The following is a 21,675-nucleotide window of genomic DNA, read 5'->3' as shown; positions in this document are numbered from 1 at the left end:
TTTGTATTTTCGAAAAGATATTTGCTTATTTTTAGCAGGGTCAAGGATGGAGTTGCTGCTTGAGCGTCACTGTTAACATGAAGGTTGCTTTTGTATGATGCTGCTAGGGCTACTCAGAGAAGACGTACATCATGTGAATTTCCTCTCCTACTCTTTTTCTTTTTCCCTCTCAGTTGCTGCTGCTTTTAAATTTAGGGTTACTGGGGAAGGAGGTTTGAGACTAGGGATAGAAAATCCTATAATAGTGTCTGCTGTATTGGCTGGCTTACTTTTGCCATTGTTCCTTTATTTATTCTTTATTGGAAACTGTTCTCTTAAGCATGCAATAGGAAATACTTCCATTTTAACCTCTTTCAACCGAAATTTATTGTCCTAATAAATTGCTGATATAGTATAAAAATTTAATTAATTGAGAACTGGGACTTAATAACAAATATGGTATTGCTGTTAACTATAAGGGATACATCTATTCCATATAGTGGTGGTTACCTGAATATTTACTTTTGTTACCAGGTAACACTACTCAGTATTGCTTTGTTATTTGAGTGTGTGTTAGCTTTATAACAAGTGCGTTCCTAAGGGGAAGAGCATCTTCATGTTCTCCTTTAATTGTTGGATACTCAATAACTGCTATTTGACAGACTTACAAAGTGTGATGAAGGTAAATAATTTGAATTTTATTTCATTTTACAGTATTTCATATCTAGAAAGACAGCAAAACATATACATGTTGTATGTAGTTGCATATCTGTGAAGTAGTTTAAGAATTTATGGGTATAGAATGTAATGCTTGTTAAATGTAAACATTTTATTTCTGTGAAGAGAATATTCATTTTATAAGAATCTTCAAGTCCTAGGTGTCTTTTAAACAAATAGGAACTTGAAAATAAATGCAAGATTGAATTTATTAGTTGTTTGAATAATATATGTAATATGTAATAAATTGATATGATTAATGCCAAAATAAGTTTTCTTTCTGTCTTCATTTATATTTCCAAGCTTTTGAAATGGGTTGGGCTTGATATTATAAAAATATAAAAATGATACAGAACATATTGAAAAATACTTAAGACTTTGAAAATGTCTCACGTGAGCAGCACTATGAATCCCAGTTAATAGTAGTAACCTTAGGTGTACTGAAGAGAAGCTGGTTTCAGACCAAGGATAAAATTCCTCACTCTGAGAGTGACAAGGTGGAGCTTTGCTTGGTTTTTCTAATTTGATAGCAAGTCATAAATTATTTGGGCTGGTGTTGAAATGATAATATTGGTTTTTAACTTATCATTATATTTGTTTCTTCTTATTAAAGGAAAAGTAATTGGGAAAAATGGCAAAGTTATTCAAGAAATAGTGGACAAATCTGGTGTGGTTCGGGTGAGAATTGAAGGAGACAATGAAAATAAACTGCCTAGAGAAGATGTAAGTATTTAAAATAATTTAATTCGTCTTTTTTTTTTTTCCATGTTTTCTTGGTTTACTTACAATGTTACAGTTTCAGAGTTGTAGGAAAGTTATATCCAGTGAACTACTTACACTCTGCAGCAGATTTTTCTTTTAAAAAAATTCTGTTCCTTATAATATTGCTTTATACACTTAGAAAACAAGTCATATTTCAGTTGCGGGCCTTGGGCTCTTGGTTGGTTTCTCAGTACTTCAGTAAAAAAGCTACTTTTTGATAAAAATGCTTCAGTTTGATAATCTTAACAGTTCTGTTTCTTTTTTGGAGTGTCAAGCTGTAAAATTTGATACTCTAAAACAGTCTGCTGTAAAGGAATTCTTAGTAACACTTTCTTTGACTTTTTTTTTTTAAAGAATTTGAAAGCTCTGACCATTTCTTTATTGAAATCTTGAAGCTTTATATTGCTCTTAATTCTGATAACTTTCTGTAATTTCTTCAGTTTTCTTACATTTTGATGTTTTGTTCACAGAACTGTGTTTTACTTTTCATTTGTTTACTTTCAACATTTCTCACCTTTGTGACTCTAGTGGTCAACTCTGTATATAGTTGTATGTCTGAATACAAGGGAAGGATTTCCCTCCCAAATTACCTCCCAGAAAGTAGTATGCTCGCATCTTCTTCAGTTTTGTACAATAGATAACTATTTGAAGAGATTGTTAGCCTGTTGAATAGGATAAGTCTTGTTAAAGACAGAAAAAAGAGGGAGAGGGAGAAAGAGAACTGCAGGCATTAGTTCAGATAAATAGCTTCACGCTAATTATTGAATGCTGTAAAGATACCTTTGAAAGATAGCCATTTCCTTTATTCCTTTTAATTAGTTAGAATGTAGAGATAAATATACACTTAGAAATGAATGAGGGAAAGAATTAACTTAGTGTTATACAAATGAGTTCTTGTGGATTGATTTCATCCTACACTGCTTCAAAAATTGCCGTAAACCTCAAGTAATTTTAACCTCCTGTAAAGCAAACACTATGCCCCACGTGGTGGAGGGGGTGACCCCATTTTTCATGACTTAAAGATGCCTTTGACATAATGGTTAAAATCGGTGGTGTTATATTATTAAAAATTGGTGCTTTCCCCATTTATACTTAATATGTAAAATATGTCATCCATTTGGCATACAGCTACTGCCTAAAATTGATCTGAAGATCAAGATGTTTACTGACCAGGGTCATTTGACTCGGCTATAAATTTCTTAGCTTGATCCTAATATCTGGTTTTCCCTTAGCTTGACTTATTCTATTCCCAGTTGTTTTCCAGTATTTACTGTCTTGTTGCAAGCTAGTTCTTTTCAGGTCCTCCTTCATAAATTAAGAAGTTATTGTACTTTCCTGTGTTTATAGTTTTGGTCATTGTCACTGCCATTTCTCTGCCAGGGCTAAGAAATTAAAATGCTTAAACATACCAAACAGATTATGTAAATGATTAAGCAGGTTGGGAAGCACAAGATAGTGATGGGAGGGCACATTGTGTCTTTCTGTAAAAGAAGCAGATGCTGCTCAGGTTTAATCTGGTTGCCATGTAGGAATGCATGTATTATGTGTTGCTGTATCTTCCAATATTTTTAAGATGAAACCAATAATACACAAAAATTTTTCAATTTTCAAAAGATTGCATGTTATATCTAGAAGGCTAATACTGACTTATTTAGAGCCACTATTTCACAACTTAAACTAACTCCCCTGGAGAGTCAGTTTATAACTTGTTTCCTTTGAAGTCTTTGCTAATTTACCTGTGGCCTGAAATGACCTTTCCCACCTGTAACTGCAGCCTTTATTGTCTGTGTAATTGTGTATTTAATATTTTCTTTAAGCTTTATGTGTTGTTTTCTGGTTTATCTTGTGTCTCCAAGCCACGTTATGATCTCCTTGAAGTCAAAAAATTAAATCTGAATTCTCATGTTCTCCATTCTTTCCTAGCACAGTGAACTGTATAGAGTAGACACCTGATAAATATCTTATGAGTTTATTAAGATTTTTTAAAGGATAAGTTTGAGTTTTTAATTGTAAAGAAATAGGTTTATGTGAAAGAATAACTCGAGTAGAGTGTAAAAATATATTTGTGTCCTGTCCATGTCTGTCTTTCTCCATCATGCCTAATAGATTTAAGACTGTTGTCAGGTTGCCTTTTCATGTCTTTCACTGTTAAAAACAATGCTGCAGCAAAGGTTCCTTGTGACTGGAGAGTGAATTCCTGGAAGTGCATTTGTTAGATCAAAGGGCGTTTAAATTTTTAGATCTTGTTAGTTTTCCCACACATTCCTTCCACCAGTATAGGAAATGTCTAGTTTCCACGTTTGCCAATATTGGGGTTTTATCAAACTTTAATTAGTGCCATTCCAGAAGATATACGTGTTACCTTTCCGTTTGCTTGAAAGGCATTTTCTGAAAGCATATTGTCCTTTACATGTTTTTTGTCTTTTTTGTTACTGAATTGTAAGAGCTTTTTGTATTTGGTGGAAGTTAGTCTTTTCTCTTTTCATGTATGTGGCAAATATTTGTTTCTTTTGACTTTTTTTTTGTTCCTGTGCAGGCATTCAAATTTTTTTGTACTGGATTTTTTTTTTCTGACTTTTGCCTTATGACTTGTGCATTTTATATGTTGTTTGGCAAAGTCTTTCCTACCTGTAGATCATTCAGAATCGCATTTATATTTTCCCCTCCAGTTTGAGTTTGTTTTTCTTTTAATGACTAAATTTTTCTCTCCAATTAGAAATTGTTTCGTATAATGTATCGGGAGCAGGGATAAGCTTTAATTTTTTTCTGAGTGCTAGTTGTTTGTCTCAGTGTCATCTATTAACTGTAAATAATCAGTTAAAATTTTTTTAATCTAGAAAGTTCACTGGAATTACTTAGATGTGAATGCTTATATGCAGTAATAATCACCTACTCTTTATTCCAGATGTTTTTGTTATGGTTTATAATAGCCATCAAAGTATTGTATAAAATATACACCATTAAGGATGCCTTTTTACCTCTCCTTTTCTTTGAAGGTAACTATTGGTGATAATATCGCCAGTTCAGGGTTAAGGCATTTTATTTCTCGTAATCCTTGCAGATTGATTGTCTGGAATGAATATCCCATCTTTATCTACTTGGTAAAATTCTAGTTGTTTTTAATATTCACTTTAAATGGATAATACTCTGATGAATTCCCCTAAATTTCCACATCTGGGGGTGGCATAATTTCACATTCCACCTAATATTGCCATTTTTTTAATTCCTATCACTAATGCTGTACAGTAGTATTATAGGAATGTTTAGTATCCTTTCTGAGGTTATGGTTACCTTTAGAACAGGGACTTTGTTCTTATTCCTTAACATAGATTCTGGCAGTTAACAAGTGGATGTTATTTGGAATTAGGTGACTGGATATGAAATTGGCTGGCTCAGTTGCTGATTTTACGACTATGGGCAAATTGTTTTCTCAGCTGTAAAATTGAGATATTTCTTAAAGTGACTTTAATGAACATTAAATGATGAACGTAAATAATACACTCTTGGAAATACGATACATGCTTAAAAGTTTTTAGCTCTCTCTTCCCACCCCCATCTCTTACTCACTTTGTATCCTGTATTATCTACCTGTGAATTCCTGAGGACAGGGTCAAGACTTTTTTCACTTTAGAGTCCCTTATTTATGCCTTCCTAGTTGTAGTTACTTCTTTAGTCACTAGGCTCCACAATAGCTGTGCTTTGTACTGTAGCCTTAGTACCTGCCCTAGTGCGATTCTTCTTTTTAGTCTCCCATGTTTAAAATAACTGTTAGGAACTGTTCTGTACAATCAGGAAAGTAAGGAAAGACATCGCAACTGGGTAAGTTTACTTAGGCTATACTCATTTCCCTTAGCCAGTAGGAAACTGAAGTGTATTTCTTTAAAGGGAAAAACCCATCATTTAGCTGTCTTATTTCTCTTCCTTCCCACTTTTTAAAACCTTCCTCTTTTGAAATTTAGTAAAATAAGCCAGGTCCAGGTTGATCTTTTCGTTTGCTTTAATAACTGGTGACTTATTTGCTTACATCAGTAATTCCTTTATTTTACATCGTGTAAATATTTAGAGTCTGTAGATGATACTTATGTTAATGGTCACGAAGCACTCCTTTTAGTACACTGACACTTAAGGTTCTGCTATCTGAGCACATATTGTAGGGATAACCTGGCTAATGTGTTTGATTATGCTTTTAAGGCAACACTACTAAGGTGGTATCTAGTCTGAAAATTCATGCCAATTTGAAGGAAAATTTCTTTTTAAATTGGTTTCCATAACTAGAAAATTAGATTGAATTAGAAATTAGAAAACATATAAACTGATACTTAGAAAGTAATTAAAAATTTTTAGCACACTTAAATGCTAAATTATAGTGTAAATAAGGCAGTTTATTGAAAAATCTCAGTATTTTAAATTATATTGATATTTTAAAAGTTTATTTTTAAACTTTGAAGTAAATTACTGCTCATTTTAGAAAATTTTTCCATATATATTGATATGTCATATTTAGGCTAGAACTTTTTAAAAAATATTAAATACTGAGGATGCTGTGTTTTCTTACAGGGGATGGTTCCATTTGTATTTGTTGGCACTAAAGAAAGCATTGGAAATGTGCAAGTTCTTTTAGAGTATCATATTGCTTATCTAAAGGTTTGTATATTGTTCACATTCATATTGTTGCTCCACACATTAAACTTAAAATTAATATTTGTAGTAAATTTTAAATCTTTAAATATTTTTGTTAATTTGAGTTCATATTTGCCCTTTTTTCCTGCATGAGAGTTTAAAAATAAAGAGTCCTTTGCCATAATAAAATGATTGGCTTCATGCACATTGTTTCTCTTTTCCTCTGAACTTCTACATTTCTTTCCTGTTTAAGACATGGTCACATTTGTGTTCTTGTAACTTAACTGTCATTACTTTTGTATCTACATGTTCTGTATTGGAACCATTTTGTTTTTTCCTTTCTGTTTTATATGCAAATAGGGCACAGAACCATGAATGAAGGTGGGCTTTTCTGGATAACTGGTATTCCCTGAATTAGATGCAGTACCCTCATAGACATCATTTGATAATCCTTAACCATCATTCTTTTTTTTTTAACTTTTTTTTTTATTGAGTTATAGTCATTTTACAATGTTGTGTCGTATTCCAGTGTAGAGTACAATTTTTCAGTTATACATGAACATACATATATTCATTGTCACATTTAACCCGTTGTTCTTTATATACTATTGAGTTGGTAAGTAAAGAGCAAAGGTTTTAGAACTAAAAGAAATGCCCTATAAATTATTAGAAGTTGGAGTTGTTGTTTTATACTCAATTTTTATTTGTGCTGTATTTTTCTTGTTTAGCATATAGTACCTCATCTGCTCTGTCTCTAGTATGTTTTCCTTTTAGTCACTTGTACTACTGCTGCTATGTTAGTATTTTGAAAGTGTCCCTGATAATGTCATTCCTTTCTTTTGAAACTCATCTTTAGGTCTCAATTCAATATGGCATTCCATGTTTTATATTCCACAACTCTACTACCTTTTAGCCAAGCGCTTTCTCTAGACACCTTACCTTTGTTTCTGACCTTAATTTCTGAATGACCAAGTCTCCCAGTTCATCTAAGTGACAACTCTAGTGTGTCACTATTTTGATAGGAAAGCAGGTTATTAATGGTACCTTACCTCCTTTAGCAGTTTTTACTCCTTGAGGGTTAGATCTGGTAATACTGTGTAATCATTAGCTATTTAATAAACAGGTTATTTTAACACTTGACTGTTAAACATTCTCTAGGTTATTTTGATGCTTGTCTGTAAACATTCCCTTAAAGGAGGAGAGTCCATGTCTTTTTTGCATTTAGTATGGTTGGGACATTTTAAAACATAAATTCACTAGGAACACAGTTACACTTTACCTAATAACAGCCCCAGATCGCAGCCTCTTTTATTGGTAGGGAGTATAGCTTGATCTCTAGGCTTTAGGAAGACAAAAAAAATACATGTAAGATTTACACTTTTTTGTTTTGATTATAGGAAGTAGAACAGCTAAGAATGGAACGCCTACAGATTGATGAACAGCTACGACAGATTGGTATGGGTTTCAGACCTTCTTCCACCAGAGGGCCTGAAAAAGAGAAAGGATATGCCACTGATGAAAGTACCGTCTCTTCTGTACAAGGTTCTAGGTCTTATAGTGGAAGAGGCAGAGGTCGTCGGGGCCCTAATTACACCTCCGGTTATGGTAATAAAACATTTTTTTTGGGGGTAATACTAGTTGAGGTGCTCCAGTACATTTTGCTTATTATTATTTAGTTCATCACTTTTTGACTTTGAGGGCAGGAGATGATTCTGAGGTCTATGTCTTAATAGTTGTGACAGCATACTCTGTATTAATGACAGTAAAAGATATGTAGTGTTCAAGTAGCAGTGTAATGAAATGAAATGTTTTTGTTAAGTTTATAGCTCATGATCATGTTTATTCTAAATATTTAGAATAAATATGTATGCAGCTTGTTTTCCACATATTTCCCTCATACAGTTGTATACAATTTCCATTAAAAACCTTGTGATGGTAGTGATACTACTAGGATTTATCTTTTGCCTAGCCTCTAGGAAAAGTGAACATGAAATTATGCTAATCACTGTGCCTAGACTGCATGTAGCAAATACGTACTAGTTTTAAAAGTACACTTTATTGGTTCATTTGGCTGTTTTGAATATTAATATCTCACATATGGAATACGTGTCATATAGCATTTCAATATTATGAGGGCTTTAAAAGTGAGGAACTAATTAACATTTTATAAATAAACATTTTTCTAAAGTACATTCACTGAGGATGGGGCCTGACTCATGTAGGAACAGGCCGGTGGACAGTTGATGAACATTGATTCTCTAATCCTAAATTTCTTACTTATTCTTCTTCAGCTTTGGAGTTCTTCCATTTTTCTACATTTGGACTTGGATCTTAGCTGTGACCTGATTTTTTTCCTCCCTTCTCTCTTCTCTACTCCTCTTTGCTCATCCTAACTGCTGTGGGAAAATATTTGATACACCTATTCCAGAATAGAAGGCATTTAGGGAAAGTAGAAGTACATGAAGGGTTACAATGTGCAGATTCCACATCCACATTTCATGTTTGACTGAAGTCATCTACCAGTGCTAGAGTTATATAGTAAATCTGTGCTATCTTGCATTTGTTGTAGAGTTGAAGAGTTAATTTTCCCTTCCACCCTTTTCATTATTTTAAATTTAACCCTCTGTTGAAACCTGAAAGGTAAAATTCCAGTAAATGTGTCTGTATGTGAAGGACTGAGAATTGGAAAATACTGCATTCCTGAAAACACATTTAATACAAAAGACAGCCAGTAATTAAATAGAAATTGAGTACATACTGAATGATTTTAGGGGTATACGTTACTAGTACAAATAATCAGATTTGGCTTTTCAGGTGATGAATTATTGAAGAATTTTATAAGCCTCTGGGGAGACCACTTACTGATGAGAGGTCACTCTGGCAAAATGCTTTGTTGACAGAAGATAATAAATGAGAATGGGAGGGGATTATTTGGAGTGAAGAAAGCTATATAAATTGTTCAGTAGATGGCACTCTTACCTCTGAATCTTTACAGACTAGTAACATTGTATTTTTTGAAATAACTGTTGAACTTAAGTGGGCTCCAGAGAAATAAAAATCATTTGAATTTGATTATAGGTGTTCTTGTGCACTTAATAGCAGAAGTATTTTTAGGTGATGATATATATAAGCTATTTTTCTCAATATAACATCTCTGAAGTTGCTATGTCTTATAATGGATGATGTCTTAGAACTTTAACTGGCAGTATTTTCTTGAATGGCACACAGAGTACTATGATTTATAATGGATGGCATGTTGGATTTGGTGAAATACGACGTTAGCATACATATTCATTGAAAAGGATGTGAACCATCTTCATAAGGTGATTTTAGAAGTTTACAGGAAAATATGGTTTAAAATTCTGTTTAAAACATTTCTATCTTTTGGAGTCTTTAAGATTGAATCAGCTTCATGAGTCATTTTTAACATCCCCCCCCCACCTTTTTTGATTCATGAACTTACATTTTACAAAATTGAGAGATTGGAATGATTGCAATGATTTCAACAGAGTATTTGTTTTCTGTTGCTTCTGTAACAAATTCAGAGGCTTGAACAACACAAATTTATTGTCTTTCAGTTGTAGGTCAGAAATCTGATAGGAGTCTCAGTCTAAGAGTTGGCATGTATGTATTCCGTTTTGGAAGCTCTTGGGGAACATCTGTTCCCTTGACATTTCCAGCTTCTAGAGGCCACCTTCATTCCTTGGCTTATGCCTCTCCATCCCCACTTCATCCATCTTATAAGCCTGTAACTATGAAGAATCCTTATGCTGTTATTTCTCTGGTTCTCTGTAGCTGGGAGTGGTTCACAGATACCCATGTGATTAGTTTGACCTTACCAAGATAATCCCCCCATCTCAATATCCTTAACCTTAATTAATCTGTATAGTTCCTTTTGCCATCTCAAAATTGGCTAAGGGTTGTTTAATATTAAGAAAGTGGAGCACTACTCAGTTTATTAGCTCTTTCTGTTTTTTTGTGTTTTTGACCTTAATAGCTGTCTTTATCTACTGAAATCTGTTTATGAGTTAGACACCTTCTTTAAGTATCTTGAATACTAGATTTAGGTTAAACTTAAAGAGTTTCTTTGCTTTGATGCTGAGTTAAATACACTGTATTTCTAAAGAGAATTCAATAGGAACTTTTGTTAAAATCTTTAAAAATTACTCAACTACCTTCAAATTGGTTATGTTTTCAGGCAGGGTATATATGTGTGTAATTTTTTTTTTTTAGCTTCTTATGAAATGATAAATTGCCCTTACTCCACTAAACCATGACATCAGTTAATGAAGTTTTTTTGTCATTTGGAAAAATAAGTGTTTTGGGAGAACATTTCTTAACAAAGACTCCTATGTGAATAATAGAAGCTTGCTGTGGTTTTCCTGAAATGTACTTCTAATTTGCTACTGAATCCATTCTTACATAATTGACTAGCTACATCCATATTTAATGGCATATGGAGGGAAAAAAAGATGGACTGAGTTATCTTTAAAGGAGAAAGAAAGTTGGTAGGCTTCTTCACTTGTTAAACTTTACATTTTGTTCCCTGTACCTTAGTACTTACAACTTTGTGCATCTGAAAATCTTTTGGTTTGCTTTTATCATCAATGACTGTGGCGTTAATATAGGGTATTTTTAGCTTATCATGTAGTCATTCACGTTTGGAGTTTAGCAAAGGAACTTCAAAATCAGGCAGCAAATTCATTTATCAAGAGGAAATTGATAATGCACATTGCTAGGCTTCTGGGGGCATTTAGAGGTTTAAGACAGAGCTCTACCCTTTAAATATATTACAGACCAAGTGGGAAGTAAATCCAAACGGAGAAAGATAGAAAACAGCACATGACAGTACAGCATGATAGATGCACATTACTTTTAAGGAAGTAAGTGGAGAGGTCTGTTCACAGTTAAATTGATCTGAAGTTAAAGACATTGAACTGGGCTTTGAAGGACATATATTTGAATGTATAGATTTCCCATACTATCGGAAAGTAGAGTGTTCCTTTGCAACCTATTTTAAGCTGAAATGGCATAATGTGAAGAAGCAGTTACCTTAGGACACATCTTGCTAATAGATGCACAAAATAAATTGAGATAAAGCATAGATGTTCACAAAGTTCAAAGCTATGGCGGCTTGATGCTGAGATGCTGAGGTTTAGTTCCCTAGGAAGGATCTGGGCAGTGCCACTTTCACTGGGGTGCTCGCTGCATCTATGATGGCTTACTCTAAAACAAATACTGAACGCTATTTTCTCTTTGTGCCTTTTTTTTTTTTTTCCTGGAAGTGAAAATCTTTGGATTTCTTTTGGTTGGTGAAAACAGGTACTAATATAGGTCTTTTATGAAAGCAAAGTGGTGTGTAGTGAACTTTTGAAAAGCAGATTACCTGTATGATACAAGAGAAGGATGGAAGAAGTACCACCCCAGGACTAACAAAGAATAAAAGTAGGGAAAAGTATGATAGTGATTGGCTCATATAAATCTGACACTTTAATTGTGATATAATGATACTGTAGGCTTTTATGGAGTCTTTGCAGTGTTTACATTTTTAAAAGGTCACTGTTAAATTAACTCATTGGTATGTTAGAAATAGTGTAAACTTTTAAAGTGAATCTGAATGTTTGTCTCACTGGTAATGGCTTCAAATTTAAAGTCTCTTCTCAGAATAACCATCTAAAATTTGTTCAGTGATTTCACATACGGTATTCTTCTAATTGAAGACATTATTATGCTTAAAACATACTGTTATTTTATATACACTCCCATCTTATGACCATCAATTATAAGAAATACTTGATTTCAGAGATGTTAAATGTGGGGGAAAAAAGTGCTGCCTAGAATCAGTGAAGTAATGGTAGAAGACACTATACAACTAAATTACTAATTTTTATAAATATAATTAAACTTGCTTTTAAATATTGGATTATGGTTATTTTTATTATGCTAACAATTTGTTAAAAACCTAAAAATGGGCAAAAAATTTTTTGGTATTCCTTAATAAAGTGCATTTTCATACTGTATTAATTTGTTTTGTATGTTTTCTGTAAAATTTTATTGACTTTCTGCACATCTAGACAATTTTTAGTCTGACTCTGGTAGGTGTTACATTACTAGTATATAATATAAACACTTCATTATTTCTTAGTTAACAAATTGCAAATTTATTTTTATTTTCCTTTTTTCGGAGCAGCCAGTCAGTAGGGTTAAACAGTGAATTGTAGGAAATAATTATGAATGATTTTACTTTGTTTTTTATAGAATTATAATTGGCTCATGTTCTCTTCTTTCCCAAGGTACAAACTCTGAGCTGTCTAATCCATCTGAAACAGAATCAGAGCGTAAAGACGAGCTGAGTGATTGGTCATTGGCAGGAGAAGATGATCGAGAGAGCCGGCATCAGCGTGACAGCAGGAGACGCCCAGGAGGAAGAGGCAGAAGTGTTTCAGGGGGTCGAGGTCGTGGTGGACCACGTGGTGGCAAATCGTCCATCAGTTCTGGTAGTCTTTTATGTACTATGTCAGCATCCTTTTTTTGTAAACAGTATAACTTTATACAAGTTAATTTGTTTCCCAGGGCCACCCAGTTTTGGAAGTTCATGTTTCCACTTTTTACTGACTGAGGAAAACAGTGGAACGTATGTACACATAGCAGTATAAGGAAAAGACCTATAGAGTGTTTCTCAGTGAGGTTTTAGCTAGAATATTCAGGTCAGAGTAACTTTAGTTGGCTGATTCTCTGTTTCATTGGTCAGATGTTTTATCCATTCAGTTTTTGGGGGCTTAGGTGATTAGAATTTTTTTTCCGCTTAGAATTTTTGGGTTATGTATTTCTGTTTGCCAGACAGACCCAGAGAATTCTAATGCACACAGAGCTCTAAATACTTTTGTATACTTAGTATTGAAAATTAACTGAAAAACATTTTTTGCTATACTCTGTACCACTTGGGGAACAGGGAAAAACTGGGAAATCACCTTCTTTAAAACTTTCTTTTAAATGTTTGAGGAATTGACCTTTAAAGAGAAGTGTTCAGAAGACTGAGATTTGAGGTGTATAACCAACCAGCTTTTGCTTATATCTTTCTGAAAGCTGAAATGCTATAACTTAAATGGAATTGGTAGGAGTTGGACAGAATGTTCTTGCTTAGCAATGTGCTGGGGGGAGAATTGTTAAGGGATATATGGACTAGATTCTATCAGGGATGTAACCTTAACATATTATTATCTGGCACTTTTAAGAAAACCACTCTTTTCTTAATGTTACAATGTACATCCTATGAAAGTTTATATAGTATTTTAAATGTTATAGAACATACGTATATGTAATTACATATAACCAAACATGCTTACAAATTACCAGAAAACTTGTTCCTAGCATGTTTTTTTAGAGATGTTTAAAAAGGTACTCTTTAGTTCCACTGATATTCTTTAAGTCCTAAACTTAGTTTATAGCCTTTAAGGGAAATAGTTTATAAATTTTAGTACATTGCTGTTACCGAGGTTTATAAAATTAATAGTATGCCGAATTACAAAATAAATGTACTTTACATAGTGTTTATGATTAATGGATAAACTTAGTGTCTTTTGTAAAGATGCTAGCTTGCTAGCTGTTACCAAAGGAAACTTAGGAAAAATCGTGATTAGGTGAATTTCTTCTATAATTTGATTGGTGGAGGCAGTAAATGCACATAGGTAAGATGGGTAATTTTTTTCTTTTGAACTGTATCTTAAAACCTTTCTTTTCCCATTCTCACCCCACCTTACCCCACCTTCGCTCTTTGTTTTCTAGAGATGGGAATACTAGTCAACATTCATTTCCATATTTTCCTATAACCAGTTAGAATTTCAAACTTCTCTGTGCATTTTTGTGTAGACTTGTTTTGCTTGTTTCAGTTCACAGTGGCATTTCTATTATGTCATGGAGTGCAGGTGTTGAGTATTATTTGGAAATAGTTCATCAACATTGGCATGAAGCAGCAGCAGCCACCTTGAACTCATTTATGGAGACAAAAAGCTTTTCTGGGATTAATTCATATTAGCTGATTTGTTTTTCTTCATTTTTTATTTCTCTAGCCTCTGGATAGGATTAGTTAGGAATGTGAATGTAAAAAATATCGTGTTATAATATACTATTTCCTAATACGTTTTCAAAACAGGTCAAAGAGAAATGGTAGAAAGTCAAGGTGTCCTGATCTGCTTTAATTTTTCATCGCCATTTAAAATTTTTTCATACTTGCTATTTTTCAGGTAAAATAGTGATACATAAAACATTTTATCTGAAGACAAGAGTATACTTTTATTGGGGGAAAACTGAAGTTTATCATTAATTGATGTAGTTCAATGTAGATCAAAACATTCCTAATAAATGCAGCTCTCTTAAACGAATATTTCTTGCCTCTGACATGCATATAGTGCTCAAAGATCCAGACAGCAATCCATACAGCTTACTTGATAATACAGAATCAGATCAGACTGCAGACACTGATGCCAGCGAATCTCATCACAGTACTAACCGTCGTAGGCGGTCTCGTAGACGAAGGACTGATGAAGATGCTGTTCTGATGGATGGGATGACTGAATCTGATACAGCTTCAGTTAATGAAAATGGGCTAGGTATGTAAGCACTTAGGGAAAAGACATATATTATTGTATAATATTGTTAATGTATGATGCTTTTTGCAAAAAAAGATCCCAGACATATGCAATTCACAGTGTTTACTTCAGACGAAGTAGATGGCTTTGTGTCTGTCTTAAATGTCTAGTTCTCAGATTTGTATGGCCAATTTTTTTTTGAGACTGGGAGGGTTTATTAAAGTGCCCTTTGATGCCATTAAAACAATATAAATACTCAAACTGCAAGGCTCTGAATAGTCTCACTGTTCATAAACCAAAATTGGGCTTTCATCTTGTCTTTTTAAATATTACTATAAATGACACTAATGAAGGTGTGTATACTGAGTAGGCATTAATTTCCAAAGGGCTAAAATGTCATTAATTTTGGTAAAAACTTAACAGTATTGGAGAGGAAAACTTTATCCCTGAATGATGGTAATTTAAATTAAGTCTTAGAGTTTGTTTAATCAAGAGTTAAAACGCTCTTAATTTCCAGATAATAATTCCATTTTTAATTTAGTTGGAATGCTTAAAACTACAGAAGTATTTTTCCTGTGAGTAATGTGTGTTGTTTATCTTTACTGTTTAATTAAAAGGTTCTCTTTCTCCTTCCTTCAATCTTTAAATGAAAGAAGTTTTTTAGGGTTTTTTTTGTCTTTGTGTGGTTGTTTTTGTTTTTGTTTTTGTTTTTTTTGCCTTGTGTTTTGCTTTGTTTTTGTCAGAATAGTTCATGGTAAACTTTGCAATTACAGATGATAGTGAAAAAAAACCCCAGCGACGCAATCGTAGCCGCAGGCGTCGTTTCAGGGGTCAGGCAGAAGATAGACAGCCAGGTAACTTGAGTGGACCTGTTGACAACACCAGGTCACAAGCATGAAAAAAAAATTGTCATGTGTCTGCTTCCTAAATATATTATACTGACATGTACACATGTGTGCATATACATTCAAGATGTGCATTGCATAAATTGTTTACTCAACTAATAAGACTACTATTAAGAAAATGCATTCTTCCTTCACATATGTTTAGTAACCTGTCTAATTGAACTAATGTTGTGTCTCAGTTTTTTACATTGAAATACTGTTGAGAAGATCATTATTTTGTCCACTTGGCAGAGTCTACACACTTGAGTTGGGGCCTGCCAAGCCAGGGACTATATTATAGATTGTGATTGAGGTTGATTGGCAAAACTGGGCAGCTTTTGCATGGTGCCTGCTTACTATATCTGGATTCAGCACCTCATTTTTGTGGGAATTCTAATACCCACAGTTTAAAAAAAAAAGTATAAATGAGAAAAATACTTGAAAAGTGTCTTTTTCATAATAAGAGGAATGCATGTTATGTTTTTGTTTGTTTATTGTAGTGTGATGCCTTTTCCCTTAAACCTACTAACTATTCAAATTAATAGTACTTACTTAGCTTTAGATTGTTAATTTAAGTAGATACAATTTTTAGTAACTTCAAAGAAACTTGTTTGCTGTTGTCTATACTATTTCGAACATAATTCCATTTCATATGTACAGAGAATCATGCTGTATACCCACAGTGAAGAAATTGTGTTCACCAGAAATAAACCCCTTTTAAACTAATCAATTTTGCATTCTTTCCAAAACAAATTCTTGTGTTTTCCCCAAATAAAGACTGTAAATTCCAGTATCTTTACTATTTTAAGTTTAGTGGTTGTAGAGACATTTGAGAAAACTGGTTAAGGGTATTAGTTCCCACTCTTAAAAAAAAAAAAGTTCATGTTTTAAAAATAGTTGTAAATTTAAAAGGAATTAAATATGGTCAAAATAGAAATTTTCCAGAAAATGTTTATTATTTTCCCTTCTTTTTGAAAACTTCTCTTTAGTTTTAGAAATATCTTTTAGATGAAGAGATTGTTTTGTTTTTTGAAGTTGGCATAGCAGTGCATAAACTTTCTGGCTATATTTTATAAATAAGATTTAAGCTATAAGTATGGGCTTGATATAGGATAAATTACAACATAATTTATTAACTAGATGGGTGGTGGTTCATCACTAAGTCAAAGGACATAAATAACAAAGGAAGTAACATGAAAGGGTTTGTTAAAGGAAGAGATTTCTGCATGGTGTTAATCAAAACTTGAATAATTTGGAGTTTTTAATAATTTGACAGTGATTTGTGTTCTGCATTTATTCCTATTTTACTCTGTTCTTTGGAATTACTGCTTTTTCTCTTTAGAATTCAATGCAAGAATGCCTTTCTCAGCCTGCCTATCCCCAGACAAAACACACACACACCAAGATAGGTGGAAAACAAGCACATCATTTTCTCCTTTCTCCTTGCCCCCGGCAGCAGTTATAGGAAGTCAGCTTCCATCTAAAGTTAATGTCAGCATTCTCTGAAATATACAGTTAATTTGTTCTTGTTGCCCTTGGTATAAATTAAGCTGTGAACATTCTTTATTATACTTAGAATGTGCAGTATACTGGTGTCCAGTTCATTAACTTTGAACCTTAGAGGAAATTCTAGAGTCCAAATCATGCTGCACAAATTGCCTTAAATTTTTTTCCTAGATATTGTAAATATTTATTAATTTGCTTTGAACTTTTAAGTAGCTTATATTATAAAGACTGGCTATAAACAGGTGTTTCTTTGAATCAACTGAGGTTATTTTTGTTTTTATTTCCCTTTGGTTGGGGAGGGGCACTGGTAAGTTTTTACCTTTCCAGCTAAGTGCCTCTTAATTGCTAAACTACATCAAAGTATATTTCTCCATGTCTGTACCTAGCGGATGAAGGAGTCTAAGAATTGTCACTGTTGAAACTTAGCAGTACGTGTGTCTATGCAGCAGGGTTTCCAAGTAGCTGAGTTCTCCCAGGTATCACTGAGGGCTGGCACCATGAAAACAATGAATTCATTAACATGTTCTCCAAACTAGAATAATTCCTAGGATGCTTTTGCTCCCATGTACATGGACATAATGATGAAGTGTATTTGATAGTATCTCCCTCCCCAATTTTGGAAACTTATTAAATGTATTTGTAAATTCACTAACAGTGAATTTAAATGATTGAAAAAAACTCCAAAATAAACACACTGAGTTTCTTAGAATTTGGAAGAAAAGAGAATTTTAGACAGGAAACATCTTTAGCAGTGTTTCTAAAGAAGTGTATTTCTCAAGTTGTTTTCTTGAGATTTAAAACATTTAATAGTTCTAGAAAGTTCTTTGCTCTTAATAAAGGTGCTAGCATGTTAATTCTTAAGAAAAATGAATTGTAATACTATCCAGCTTTTTATTGTATCAAAGTGATTTATTTTCATAAAATTTGAACCTGATAGACTAATTCTCCCCATACATAGTGACTTTAAGTTTTAAATTTACTTGAGTTTTACTTGTTACATAAATTACTTGCTCCCATAATTTAAAATACACTGTATTTCACATAGTCAGGATTTTTCCCCCAACAGTTTCTGAGAGAAAAATAATTCTTTGAAAGGAAGAGGGTGATTATTTTGGTATTTCTGAAAATCAGTGAATTCTAACTTGTAAGTCCTTGAAGAGAAAGGATTGAGCTTACAAGAGTGGGTCCAGCCCACTTACAAGTACCTGCAGACCAGAGGTCATTCTCTGCAGTTGGGTTGGCAGTAGGGTGTGAGTTTGGGTTAGTCTTCTCCCTGTATCCCTACTGTCACTGCACACACATAAAAGTTTTCAGTCAGCTTCTTAAAAGATTGAAAGATTGGCAAAATGAGGAAAGGGGGTTGTTACTGAATTCATGGTGGCGCTTTTCCCACCATAATCAATGTCCACATTTTTAGATTGGTATTCTGTCATCTTTAGTTTGCTTGCAGTTTCTTTCTTTCTTTTTTTTTTTTTTTAAGATTACTCAGAGTGGTTCCTAGTGTGAAATGTTAAAAAGGAACCATAAAATACCACACTTGGGTATCTTATTTGTACTTTAAAAACATAAAAAACTTAAAAAAAATTGAACAACTAATATCTGAGTAAATCTTACATCTTTGATGAAAATTTCAACTTGAAGCCTGCTACACCATGATTTGCACCAATTTTGCCCCATTCTTCCCCTCTCCCCCCAAAAGTGTAAACACTGTCTGGGGCTTAGAATGCTGCATCTCCTATTCTTGGTTGTGGATTTTTATAACAAATTTAGCCCACAACTGTAGACTCACCAGAAGCAAATGGCTGGATTCTTGTGAAAGAGGACTTTAATGTAGACTTCCTCAGTCTCCAGCTTGAAATTTTTCTATTGTCAGCACTAAATCACAGGCACATTTTTCAAGCTTTGTTTTTGGTTGGAGGTGGTACCCAGCTTAAGAAAATTTTGAAATTGGGTAACCCACCACTAGTTTATTTTAAAAGTAAAATTACTCTTTATCCATAAATAAACTTTAGAAATATTTTTTCAACACCTGTAATTTTTCTCTCATCTTCAACAGTCACAGTTGCAGATTATATTTCTAGAGCTGAGTCTCAGAGCAGACAAAGAAACCTCCCAAGGGAAACTTTGGCTAAAAACAAGAAAGAAATGGTAAGGAGAATTTAACCTGTAGGTCTTTTTTTTTTGTTTTTTGTTTTGGATTTTTGTTTTTGTTTTTTGTTTTGGTTTGTTTTTTGTTTGTTTGTTTTGGTATGGTTTAGTTTTATTTTTACTTCTTAACTTACTGTGTGATCACTTGTTTCCCCAACTAGACGAGTAATATTCTAGTTAAAGAGTACTCTTGTTGTTCTTGGTCCCAGGTAACTGAAGATATGCATGCTTGAACCTGAAATACTTTTCAGTCAGAACTCTAAATAGTATTTGTAAAACTCAGTCTGCCCAAAGATACTGGGCATGGAGACTGTTGGCTTTATTTGGGGGAGCAATAGGCTGTATGTACCTCTTCTCAGTGATGGATTAGACCTTTAAGTTTCACTTCTTTTAAATACTTTAAAGGATTTGATATGTAAATATGAGTTTCAAAAAAAAAAGGTGAGTAAGTAGGTGGTTATTTGCCTTATTTAAGGTATTTACTGTTTATATCTTTTACGTGGTGAGCTCTCCTGTGGTTAAACTGAAATTAGATGCAAGTTTCTGGTAAATAGGTACAGGTTCTTGTGGTTTATGGACCGCTAGGTATTAGATATAAAGAGTTGAAAGACCCAGAGAGGTGGAGTACGTTGTTATTTGTTCTAAATTTTAAGAACCTTTTAATTCTTTGATCCATTGTGGTATATAAAACAAATTATTTATTAGCTAATTAATGTTTATGTAGCTGTTTTCCTCCTCAGCTGTAGATTTCATTTATAAAGAAGTTGAAAAAGTTGTCTCCCTTTGGCAGGCAAAAGATGTGATTGAAGAGCATGGTCCTTCAGAAAAGGCAATAAATGGCCCAACTAGTGCTTCTGGCGATGAAATTTCTAAGCTACAGCGTACTCCAGGAGAAGAAAAGATTAATACCTTAAAAGAAGAAAATACTCAAGAAGCAGCAGTCCTGAATGGTGTTTCATAAACTGAAGAAGTTCCTAGTTTACAGTTCTTTTACATTACATTTTACAATAGTGCTTGTACAAGCTTGCCAAAGATAGAATATGGATCGCCAGTCTTTACATCGCACTTTCAGTTCCTCCATTTGGAATTCAGGAAGGGGAGGGATCCTGAAGAAATCATATGTTAAACATACTTTGACACCTACTGTGTTATAAAATATATCATCAGATGTGCCTTGAGAATAGTATATGTAACATTAAAAAAGTTGCTGGCTATAGGAAATGTTATTTTGTTTTCAAAATATGGCAGAAACGGGGGAGGTGGGTGGGGTGGGATCCCTAACGTAATATTCTTTATGAAAGCATTAGCTGCTTTTGTTACATTTTTAATAATATGCAACCACTTCTTCACCTGAGGAAAACTAGAATGAAATGCAGTCTAAGATATTTTGCACTGAATTGTAATTTCTTCATTAGTTTAGTCTGGAAACTGGTCTGTTTTAATGTGTTTTTAAAATGCTGTATGTAGAAAATCTGCAGACCACTGGAATACATTTGTTAAACTCTCATCTGCAGGGACACTGGGTGATATTGGCAGTGACTGTTCAATGAGGCTTTGTTTGGTTTATTTATTAAAGTGTACAGTATTTAAAAAAAATCAAACATAGCTTTAGTTAAACACTAAGCTGAATTAGTCATGTCCATTCAGACATAACCTGAACTACTGAAAAGATCAATTTCCAGAAGGTTTATTCTGTATAAACTACATGTTAGTCTTCAATAGAGTATCTTTTCCTTTTCTTCCCCAACCCTCCTCCCCCCCTTTTTTTTTCTTTTCTTTTTTTTCCTCTTTTCTTTCTTTTTTTTTTTTTTTTTTTTTTGATTTTGGTTGTTTGATGTGCAATATGTTTTTGTATGCAGGTAGTAAATAAACTTTGATCTACCATTTGCTGATTTTTAACTTTCTAGTTTTTATACCAACTGTTGAAAAGTAGTTGGAGCTACTTAAAAGGCCTAGAATAATATTATGATTGCTTTTGAAGAAGCACTTATACTTGCTTATAAGTAGTATTAAAATATTAGTTGGTCAGTTAATCATTTTGTAATGAATCCTCTGAAATCTTAGTACTTAAAAACTTAATCTGTTAGAACAGAATGGTTTAGGGTATTGATCATAGATTCAATATTAGGACTAAGTCTGTAACAAAATTCTCATCATAGGCAACTTTTGGAAGGCGATGTGGTAAAATCTAGCATTTTACTTTTTGCCTTTGATTCTCTATTAAAATTATTTTTATAAAGAAGTATAATGAACAATTTTAAAATAAGGAATATCACTAGTTTTTGATTCTCAACAATAATTGTCAAGGGTCTCATACTGATGATTGTATTTTATGTAAATATTTTAGTCAGGTGGCTTAATTTTTGAAGATAAAGACTTTCGCATGAGAGTGTGTTGCAGGGTGATACCAAATAATTGGATTTATGGGAAGGTTTTGTTCCACAGTGTTTAGATAAAGAATACTGAGCAGG

General features: G+C 33.3%; 1 protein-coding gene across 5 annotated transcripts in view; it reads left to right on the top strand.

Moving 5' to 3' along the window:
• Positions 1–21,088, top strand: part of FXR1 (FMR1 autosomal homolog 1) — a 58,226-nt gene extending 37,138 nt beyond the window's left edge. Inside the window, exons 10-18 of one of the 5 annotated variants that reach the window (XM_010947832.3) lie at positions 1,310–1,419; positions 6,016–6,102; positions 7,476–7,533; positions 7,621–7,683; positions 12,372–12,575; positions 14,487–14,687; positions 15,440–15,520; positions 19,113–19,204; positions 19,995–21,088. In XM_010947832.3, the coding sequence (XP_010946134.1) occupies positions 1,310–1,419; positions 6,016–6,102; positions 7,476–7,533; positions 7,621–7,683; positions 12,372–12,575; positions 14,487–14,687; positions 15,440–15,520; positions 19,113–19,204; positions 19,995–20,165 (1,067 nt within the window). In that variant the 3' untranslated portion in view covers positions 20,166–21,088. Of the gene's footprint in view, positions 1–1,309; positions 1,420–6,015; positions 6,103–7,475; positions 7,684–12,371; positions 12,576–14,486; positions 14,688–15,439; positions 15,521–19,112; positions 19,205–19,994 lie in introns of all 5 variants that reach the window. The other 4 variants (XM_010947833.3, XM_010947830.3, XM_010947831.3 and 1 more) reach the window with 4 other exon arrangements.
• Positions 21,089–21,675: the final 587 nt, after the last annotated feature.

The sequence above is a fragment of the Camelus bactrianus genome, chromosome 1 (assembly GCF_048773025.1).
Source record: "Camelus bactrianus isolate YW-2024 breed Bactrian camel chromosome 1, ASM4877302v1, whole genome shotgun sequence".
NCBI classification, from domain to species: Eukaryota; Metazoa; Chordata; class Mammalia; order Artiodactyla; family Camelidae; genus Camelus; species Camelus bactrianus.
Note: the sequence above shows the minus strand (reverse complement) of the source record. Positions and strands in the feature narration are given on the sequence as shown.